This window comes from Malaya genurostris, chromosome 2 (genome assembly GCF_030247185.1).
Source record: "Malaya genurostris strain Urasoe2022 chromosome 2, Malgen_1.1, whole genome shotgun sequence".
NCBI classification, from domain to species: domain Eukaryota; kingdom Metazoa; phylum Arthropoda; class Insecta; order Diptera; family Culicidae; genus Malaya; species Malaya genurostris.
The window spans coordinates 211718024-211728690 of NC_080571.1; the positions used below are offsets into that span (position 1 = coordinate 211718024).

The window sequence follows — 10667 nt, forward strand, 5'->3', positions numbered from 1 at the left end:
ATTACTTCAACTATTCTTTCCAAATTTTGCACACACTTTCTACATGTAAAATATCGTCGTTTTTCTTTTCGTTTTTTGTTACTTTGAGGAGGTTTTATAGGTACAAAATAATGGATTCTTAGGTGAAAATCGTAGTTCTACCTTTAAACAACCACCGAAAATTCAAAAAATTCAAAAAAATCAAGCAAAAACGTTGGGGTTTGGAAGAACACGATCTATAACTATGCTGCTCTGATTTGTTGACTTCTGATTAGTCTGCGTTGAGGTACAGTAGACACCGCAAATCATGATTTCTAAGAAGTGACCTCACAAATACTTCTTCACCCCGTTAAGTTTTCGAGTTTTTACAGCTTACTTCTTACTTCTTACTTCTTACTTCTTACTTCTTACTTCTTACTTCTTACTTCTTACTTCTTACTTCTTACTTCTTACTTCTTACTTCTTACTTCTTACTTCTTACTTCTTACTTCTTACTTCTTACTTCTTACTTCTTACTTCTTACTTCTTACTTCTTACTTCTTACTTCTTACTTCTTACTTCTTACTTCTTACTTCTTACTTCTTACTTCTTACTTCTTACTTCTTACTTCTTACTTCTTACTTCTTACTTCTTACTTCTTACTTCTTACTTCTTACTTCTTACTTCTTACTTCTTACTTCTTACTTCTTACTTCTTACTTCTTACTTCTTACTTCTTACTTCTTACTTCTTACTTCTTACTTCTTACTTCTTACTTCTTACTTCTTACTTCTTACTTCTTACTTCTTACTTCTTACTTCTTACTTCTTACTTCTTACTTCTTACTTCTTACTTCTTACTTCTTACTTCTTACTTCTTACTTCTTACTTCTTACTTCTTACTTCTTACTTCTTACTTCTTACTTCTTACTTCTTACTTCTTACTTCTTACTTCTTACTTCTTACTTCTTACTTCTTACTTCTTACTTCTTACTTCTTACTTCTTACTTCTTACTTCTTACTTCTTACTTCTTACTTCTTACTTCTTACTTCTTACTTCTTACTTCTTACTTCTTACTTCTTACTTCTTACTTCTTACTTCTTACTTCTTACTTCTTACTTCTTACTTCTTACTTCTTACTTCTTACTTCTTACTTCTTACTTCTTACTTCTTACTTCTTACTTCTTACTTCTTACTTCTTACTTCTTACTTCTTACTTCTTACTTCTTACTTCTTACTTCTTACTTCTTACTTCTTACTTCTTACTTCTTACTTCTTACTTCTTACTTCTTACTTCTTACTTCTTACTTCTTACTTCTTACTTCTTACTTCTTACTTCTTACTTCTTACTTCTTACTTCTTACTTCTTACTTCTTACTTCTTACTTCTTACTTCTTACTTCTTACTTCTTACTTCTTACTTCTTACTTCTTACTTCTTACTTCTTACTTCTTACTTCTTACTTCTTACTTCTTACTTCTTACTTCTTACTTCTTACTTCTTACTTCTTACTTCTTACTTCTTACTTCTTACTTCTTACTTCTTACTTCTTACTTCTTACTTCTTACTTCTTACTTCTTACTTCTTACTTCTTACTTCTTACTTCTTACTTCTTACTTCTTACTTCTTACTTCTTACTTCTTACTTCTTACTTCTTACTTCTTACTTCTTACTTCTTACTTCTTACTTCTTACTTCTTACTTCTTACTTCTTACTTCTTACTTCTTACTTCTTACTTCTTACTTCTTACTTCTTACTTCTTACTTCTTACTTCTTACTTCTTACTTCTTACTTCTTACTTCTTACTTCTTACTTCTTACTTCTTACTTCTTACTTCTTACTTCTTACTTCTTACTTCTTACTTCTTACTTCTTACTTCTTACTTCTTACTTCTTACTTCTTACTTCTTACTTCTTACTTCTTACTTCTTACTTCTTACTTCTTACTTCTTACTTCTTACTTCTTACTTCTTACTTCTTACTTCTTACTTCTTACTTCTTACTTCTTACTTCTTACTTCTTACTTCTTACTTCTTACTTCTTACTTCTTACTTCTTACTTCTTACTTCTTACTTCTTACTTCTTACTTCTTACTTCTTACTTCTTACTTCTTACTTCTTACTTCTTACTTCTTACTTCTTACTTCTTACTTCTTACTTCTTACTTCTTACTTCTTACTTCTTACTTGTTACTTCTTACTTCTTACTTGTTACTTCTTACTTCTTACTTGTTACTTCTTACTTCTTACTTCTTACTTCTTACTTCTTACTTCTTACTTGTTACTTCTTACTTCTTACTTGTTACTTCTTACTTGTTACTTCTTACTTCTTACTTCTTACTTCTTACTTCTTACTTCTTACTTGTTACTTCTTACTTCTTACTTCTTACTTGTTACTTCTTACTTCTTACTTCTTACTTCTTACTTCTTACTTCTTACTTCTTACTTCTTACTTCTTGCTTCTTACTTCTTACTTCTTACTTCTTACTTCTTACTTCTTACTTCTTACTTCTTACTTCTTACTTCTTACTTCTTACTTCTTACTTCTTACTTCTTACTTCTTACTTCTTACTTCTTACTTCTTACTTCTTACTTCTTACTTCTTACTTCTTACTTCTTACTTCTTACTTCTTACTTCTTACTTCTTACTTCTTACTTCTTACTTCTTACTTCTTACTTCTTACTTCTTACTTCTTACTTCTTACTTCTTACTTCTTACTTCTTACTTCTTACTTCTTACTTCTTACTTCTTACTTCTTACTTCTTACTTCTTACTTCTTACTTCTTACTTCTTACTTCTTACTTCTTACTTCTTACTTCTTACTTCTTACTTCTTACTTCTTACTTCTTACTTCTTACTTCTTACTTCTTACTTCTTACTTCTTACTTCTTACTTCTTACTTCTTACTTCTTACTTCTTACTTCTTACTTCTTACTTCTTACTTCTTACTTCTTACTTCTTACTTCTTACTTCTTACTTCTTACTTCTTACTTCTTACTTCTTACTTCTTACTTCTTACTTCTTACTTCTTACTTCTTACTTCTTACTTCTTACTTCTTACTTCTTACTTCTTACTTCTTACTTCTTACTTCTTACTTCTTACTTCTTACTTCTTACTTCTTACTTCTTACTTCTTACTTCTTACTTCTTACTTCTTACTTCTTACTTCTTACTTCTTACTTCTTACTTCTTACTTCTTACTTCTTACTTCTTACTTCTTACTTCTTACTTCTTACTTCTTACTTCTTACTTCTTACTTCTTACTTCTTACTTCTTACTTCTTACTTCTTACTTCTTACTTCTTACTTCTTACTTCTTACTTCTTACTTCTTACTTCTTACTTCTTACTTCTTACTTCTTACTTCTTACTTCTTACTTCTTACTTCTTACTTCTTACTTCTTACTTCTTACTTCTTACTTCTTACTTCTTACTTCTTACTTCTTACTTCTTACTTCTTACTTCTTACTTCTTACTTCTTACTTCTTACTTCTTACTTCTTACTTCTTACTTCTTACTTCTTACTTCTTACTTCTTACTTCTTACTTCTTACTTCTTACTTCTTACTTCTTACTTCTTACTTCTTACTTCTTACTTCTTACTTCTTACTTCTTACTTCTTACTTCTTACTTCTTACTTCTTACTTCTTACTTCTTACTTCTTACTTCTTACTTCTTACTTCTTACTTCTTACTTGTTACTTGTTACTTCTTACTTCTTACTTCTTACTTCTTACTTCTTACTTCTTACTTCTTACTTCTTACTTCTTACTTCTTACTTCTTACTTCTTACTTCTTACTTCTTACTTCTTACTTCTTACTTCTTACTTCTTACTTCTTACTTCTTACTTCTTACTTCTTTCTTCTTACTTCTTACTTCTTACTTCTTACTTCTTACTTCTTACTTCTTACTTCTTACTTCTTACTTCTTACTTCTTACTTCTTACTTCTTACTTCTTACTTCTTACTTCTTACTTCTTACTTCTTACTTCTTACTTCTTACTTCTTACTTCTTACTTCTTACTTCTTACTTCTTACTTCTTACTTCTTACTTCTTACTTCTTACTTCTTACTTCTTACTTCTTACTTCTTACTTCTTACTTCTTACTTCTTACTTCTTACTTCTTACTTCTTACTTCTTACTTCTTACTTCTTACTTCTTACTTCTTACTTCTTACTTCTCACTTCTTACTTCTTACTTCTTACTTCTTACTTCTTACTTCTTACTTCTTACTTCTTACTTCTTACTTCTTACTTCTTACTTCTTACTTCTTACTTCTTACTTCTTACTTCTTACTTCTTACTTCTTACTTCTTACTTCTTACTTCTTACTTCTTACTTCTTACTTCTTACTTCTTACTTCTTACTTCTTACTTCTTACTTCTTACTTCTTACTTCTTACTTCTTACTTCTTACTTCTTACTTCTTACTTCTTACTTCTTACTTCTTACTTCTTACTTCTTACTTCTTACTTCTTACTTCTTACTTCTTACTTCTTACTTCTTACTTCTTACTTCTTACTTCTTACTTCTTACTTCTTACTTCTTACTTCTTACTTCTTACTTCTTACTTCTTACTTCTTACTTCTTACTTCTTACTTCTTACTTCTTACTTCTTACTTCTTACTTCTTACTTCTTACTTCTTACTTCTTACTTCTTACTTCTTACTTCTTACTTCTTACTTCTTACTTCTTACTTCTTACTTCTTACTTCTTACTTCTTACTTCTTACTTCTTACTTCTTACTTCTTACTTCTTACTTCTTACTTCTTACTTCTTACTTCTTACTTCTTACTTCTTACTTCTTACTTCTTACTTCTTACTTCTTACTTCTTACTTCTTACTTCTTACTTCTTACTTCTTACTTCTTACTTCTTACTTCTTACTTCTTACTTCTTACTTCTTACTTCTTACTTCTTACTTCTTACTTCTTACTTCTTACTTCTTACTTCTTACTTCTTACTTCTTACTTCTTACTTCTTACTTCTTACTTCTTACTTCTTACTTCTTACTTCTTACTTCTTACTTCTTACTTCTTACTTCTTACTTCTTACTTCTTACTTTTTACTTCATGACGCTCAACCACGGACTGGCGATTCCAAACTCAAATCATTTTCGCTCACCACGGCCTGCTGTCGATGGGTGGCACTTGCCAGCAATGTTCGTCGGGGAAAAAAAACAGCCGGCCGCAATGAATCAAAAATTTTATTGGACAACCTCTCCACTCTCCGCTCCACTCCCGGTGCCATGATGGCATACTGTTTCTCTGCGCAGGAAAGCTATTCGTATGATTTGAATACTGCTTCTGGTTTGCCCGTCTGCGTTCGCTCGGTTGCACTGCTGGAACGCCATTCCATTTCGGCATTCGCAAATTTCTTGCAGCTTTTCATTCGCGGTCCAAATTCGCAGCTTTCTTGTCGAGTGCACACTTTCGACCATCCATTGCTGTGAACTACATTCCAGGCCCGTATTACGCTGACAGGATTTGTGGGCACTATTTTTGAGTTGTTCGAGTCCGCCAGCGGTTGAAAAATCACGAGATCTTTTCGCAAGGAAAATAATACGTTCAGTGGATGTTTTTCAAATATTCTTTTACAATCTGGAACTGATAGTGGAACTGGGACAATAATGTCTCATTCCTAAAAAGTTACAAAAAGTTCTGCTATAGCCCTATCGCAAATGACTAAGCACAAGGAATCAACATCGCCGCCGTTTCGGTTTGCGTTTCAGTTAGCTGTGGAAAAAGATTTCTATGCACCACACCACGTTGCATTCTGTTGTTATTTGTGCTTTTTCCGTTGAGGTTCTTTTTTTCGAAGTAAGCTTTTGCGGTGGTTATTAGATTCTGGTTTCGTTCGTATAAATTATGAATTCATTGTTTGTTGGGGAATAGTATTTGGAGAATAATTCATCCCTATAGTCGTGAAAAGAATAGTCCTGGGTGGTTGCGACTAGCCAAAACAAAGACACAGTTGCGACTGCGCATTATTTGGCAATTGTTGTAGCCCACCAGCCGCAAGTCGAGCGACGGTCGTTATTCGTGTCCAACTACAAATGGGACGTTTTAAAATTGCTGATTTACCGATAGCGATGGGGTCACTACACTCCGGCCAGGGAGTATATAAACACGTCCTCCGGGGCAATTTGTTGAGCACGACGCTAATCGTTACTTCACATCTACTCGGGAATTGGATATCGTGTAGGACTGCAGGAATGGTTTCTAATTTTTGAAACCTTATCCCATCTACCCAGTAATCAGATTTAGTCACGCGTCGATTAGGACTGTTCACAATACTGTTATTTGATTGGTACTAATGCGATTTTCAGTGTATAGTCTTCGAAATAAGATTAAAGTGTGGCAATTCCTTCAAGCATTAACAATGTTTGGTTATGGTACGACAAAATGAAAATATCTTACATTAATCAGTTTACCAATCGAGTGATTGAGAGTTACACTGCGACGGGACTAGGCTGGTAATTATGACACTATGAATGTCATAATGTCCACCTGAATTAAGAACTTGCATTCTGGTCCACTTAAGCTATGAACTCCATTTCAGGATTAGAATTTTGTTTCCATGTTCAATTATAGAGTTTAGTTCTAGAATACAATTTCACTTAGACTCCGATATTTGGAAGTGTGAATGAAGAATGCAAGTTTTAGGTTTTATTGATTTGTTTATTCTTTTCGGTGAGAATTAAGAAAACATTAATTTTTATTTTTTGTACAGCATAACGTTTCGGCTTACTGTTCTTCAGCCATCGTCGGACGCTTACTGTTCTTCAGCCATCGTCGGACGCATTTAACAAAGCAAAGCCTTGTTATTACATTCCTGTAGAGGAATTTGACCTTCTGTTTCAACAGACTTCGCAGCCGATTCTTAGTGTACAGAATCATTGCATGGCTAGTACTACGGTCCTACTGACACTACGAATCCTTCCAGGTCGGGGCTCGAATATAGCGCAACTGGCTTGTAAGATCAGTGCCCTATGCAACCCGGGAAATGGTCATTTTCAGGGTACGTGTAAAATCTGAAAAATGGTCTTATGTTTTCAGGAGCCAATCACAGTATGCCATAATGATGTCATCATCTTGATTCCTCTAAATGGCCGACGGTTTAAAACCTCGCAGTTGCTCTTCTGATTCTGTGGATATAGGGAGGTTTTTTTTATGCATGAAAAAATATCCCACTGCTCCACACAGTATGAACTTTCGCTCAAAACGGAATCTAAATATAGGCTCTGTCACATTTTGTTTGTTCAGTCAACGTCTGCCTTCATGCAGAGTGGATGGGTGAAATATTCGCTTTGTCATCGACTCCTCGAATAATCAACAGCTCGGTTTGAGGTGTTTTGTATCGAACTGTCTTGCTCATGCCCTGTGTTTCAAGCATAACCCTGTAATGTTTTTCTTTTATGTAAACTTTCAAAGTTATACGACGTTTTAGAAGTTGTGCGTCATGTCTTGTCTTAGAAATCCACTAATCTGGTGTGATTAACGATTTATTGCATCCGATATTTCGCTTAAAGACTGTACTCGAAAACAATGCAACATAATTAATTTTGAGTCAGATGTTTTTCAAACTCTCTGAGAATAAATAAACCAAGTTGGTTTGTTAAACCTACTCTTCTAAAGTAAATTCACGCACCTTGGAATTGACACTGTCCAAAGGCTATAAGGCACAGTTGCAACACTTGCGCTATCTTTTTTGAACACTTTCTTCCATTCTTTCAATCGGATCAGAAGTCGGAGTTAGATGAAATTGTACAATATCTTTTAAGACAATTGAAGCTTTGATTTGCAGCAAGATTAGCGAAAATCAGTTTAACCGTTTCTGAAAAGTCGAAGTGAATTCCGTTTTTGGAATTTTCCTTCACTAATATCGATGATTCCAGATCCGGAAACCGTAGACTATTTTTCCCAAAGTAAGTTTATATATCCAGCAACTAACAAGATCTTCTAACAAGATATTTTACAAAAAAAATCACCTCGTTTCGCACTTTCGCACTTTTAGTAAAACACTCATGAAATTAGAAAATTTTCACTTATCACGCTGTAATACCGGAATCGGAAGTCGAATCCGGATCAGATTTCTGGGGACATTTAAAAAAAATTATTTGCATCTTAGTTTGTGAAAATCGGTCAAGAGATTTCCAAAAAATTTAAGCGCGCGTTTTCTCATAAATTTTCAGATTTTAACTTTTAATTCCGGTGCCGGATCGAGATAAAATCCAATAGCATTCTATGATACCATAAGACTTTTCATTTGAGTTCGAGTTTGTGAAAATCGGTTCGGCCATCTCTGAGAAAATTGAGTGACATTGTTTCTCACATACGCTAATACATACATACACATATATTTGATGATCTCGACGAACTGAGTTGAACTCGGCCCACCGCGCCTCGATTGTAAAGTCGGTTTTCACAGCGATTCCATAGCCATAGGGAATCCCGAAATCAAAAATAAATATATAATTATTTAGAAGACCTCAGACATGTGTTACAGAAATAACAAGACAGTAAACGTAGAGAAATGTAATACAATAACAGTTCCAGTGGAAAAGTTTAAAATGTCTGTTAAACACCCGTAAAAGGCACACCAAGAATTAGGTACATTATTTTTGATCTTTGGGCCCCTCCCGAAACGAAATCCTAGAATATTGGTTTAGATGTAGTTTTCAATAGTAAAAACTGAGACAACTGAGGTCCTTGATAGGTTCCAAAAAAGATCCAGCTTATTCTCATTGTGATAAAATGCATACTGGACAAACGAAGGGAACACTCCACAGAAATACTAAAAGCCTCTAGAAAATCGGAAATTGGTTTACTACATCATTTTCAATCAAAAGTAACTGAGCATGCTGAACGTGAAATTCACTCTATTTACTACCAATGACATAATAATTTTAAGACACATGTCCAATCTTCAGGGCCGCCAAGAAAAAATTTCGACTTTTGAGGGACTGCTATATTACGGGCCCCTAAACATGAGAATTAAATAACATTTTGAGCATGAAAATATCATCGAATCAAGAGTTTTTCAAATACATTATTTTAACAAAATAATGTAAAAGCCAAATATGTTTCGATTTTTGATATTTTGTTTTGTTTAAAAGAATGAAAAAGAAAAACAATTTTGAATCTTCGAATTTTAGGGCCTCCTGAAATCAATGCGATATAAACAGGTTGTACAGACCACATTGCTTGCTTGCGTTGGAAACCAAAAATTTGTAAATAGTTCGGTATGACTACATACATGAAAAATAAACATGCTTTGATTCAATGCCATCTAGTCCGAACGATGTGACAAAAGCAAGCACGTGGATTTTAGTTTTACTTGGCTTGCTGAAGCAAAGTTAACTCACTAACACAAAAGAGTTGTGCTTGCCTCACCTATTTCTACCACATTGCCCTGAAATAGTCCGGGCCTGGAGGGATTCCTCTCTTTCTCCCTTACTCTCACATCGGCCCTGCCAAATCTTGGTATATAAAGTGTAGTGGAATTAGAGTAAAACAATAAGAGAATTTTCTCGACAACCGAGACCATTTGACAGTTCGAAAAAGACTGGAACAAGTGTCAAAACTTGTCGCCAAGAAATCTAAGTTAGTTCTTATGAAAAACGTTCAAATTAAGATGTACCAATTAGCTAACAATCGCGGGATAGAAAATTCTCTTCTACCGCGCTAGTCTTATAGTCACAGTTTATCGAAAATATTAAACATCAAACACATTCGTGTTATTTCCACTAAAACAACTAAACTAAATGTTTCGTTCATGTTTTCTGTAAAAGTCTTCCCTGGTTCAATCGATTGCGTTGGTTATAACGAACCTCGCACGAGTACAAAATGTTTACAATTTTTCATTTTATTGATCAATCAATGGTCTCAATAGGTCGAGATATTTCTTTCTGATATCAATTGAAACTTGTTATCTAAATCGGAAGGTCAGCTTAATTAATTTGTTTATTCATAAATACTCAATTCATACACTTATTCACAAATTTTTGTTCCTTTATGAAAATTGAACACAACTCATTTCGTCACACACACCACTCTCAACTCCTCGATCTCCTAGTGTTTTCGAGGCTTGATATGTAAGGTCACTGGAACAGGCTTTTCGACAAAGATCTTTTTCTTCACGTAAACTGGATAAGGCTTCTTAATATGAACTGGGAATGGTTTCGGAACTTCAACGTATTCCTTTTTTACAACAGGAACTTCTACTGGGACTTTATATGGAACCGGAACAAGTCGATCGACGGGAACGTGAATTTTCTTCTCCACGTATACCGGAACTTTCTTTTCGACTATCACAGGAACCTTCTTTTCCACTATCACTTTTTCCACTTTAGTAGCGTGATGGCGACGATGGCGATCACCGGACCGTTCCCAATCAGGATGATAATCATCGTAGTAATCTTCTAGTTCCGAATGATGGTGTTTATTGACCGACCTCTCCCGTTGATGCGGTGACCGTACGGCAGCACATGCCGCCAGCGAAATTAGCATCGGTATTATGATGAGATCCTGTATAACCGAGAGGAGTTATAAACAACACCTTTACGAAAACTCTCATCTCTTGAAAACCTTACCTTCATGATTTCTCAACGAGTATTAACTTGAACGGAGGCAACACACAACTGCTTAACAGCAAAACTTTGTCTACAATTTTATACCAAAGATTACCGAATGCGATTATACGCGTTTTACTCACAAG

The 10667-nt window shown here is 34.0% G+C and overlaps 1 protein-coding gene across 1 annotated transcript; it reads right to left on the reverse strand.

Moving 5' to 3' along the window:
• Positions 1 to 9895: 9895 nt before the first annotated feature.
• On the reverse strand, positions 9896 to 10667 carry LOC131427379 (mantle protein-like). The gene is made up of 2 exons (XM_058590515.1): positions 10543 to 10667; positions 9896 to 10477 (listed from the first exon to the last, which is right to left on the reverse strand). Exons 1-2 carry the CDS (start codon positions 10546 to 10548, stop codon positions 10022 to 10024), a joined length of 462 nt encoding a protein of 153 aa, XP_058446498.1. The 5' UTR covers positions 10549 to 10667; the 3' UTR covers positions 9896 to 10021.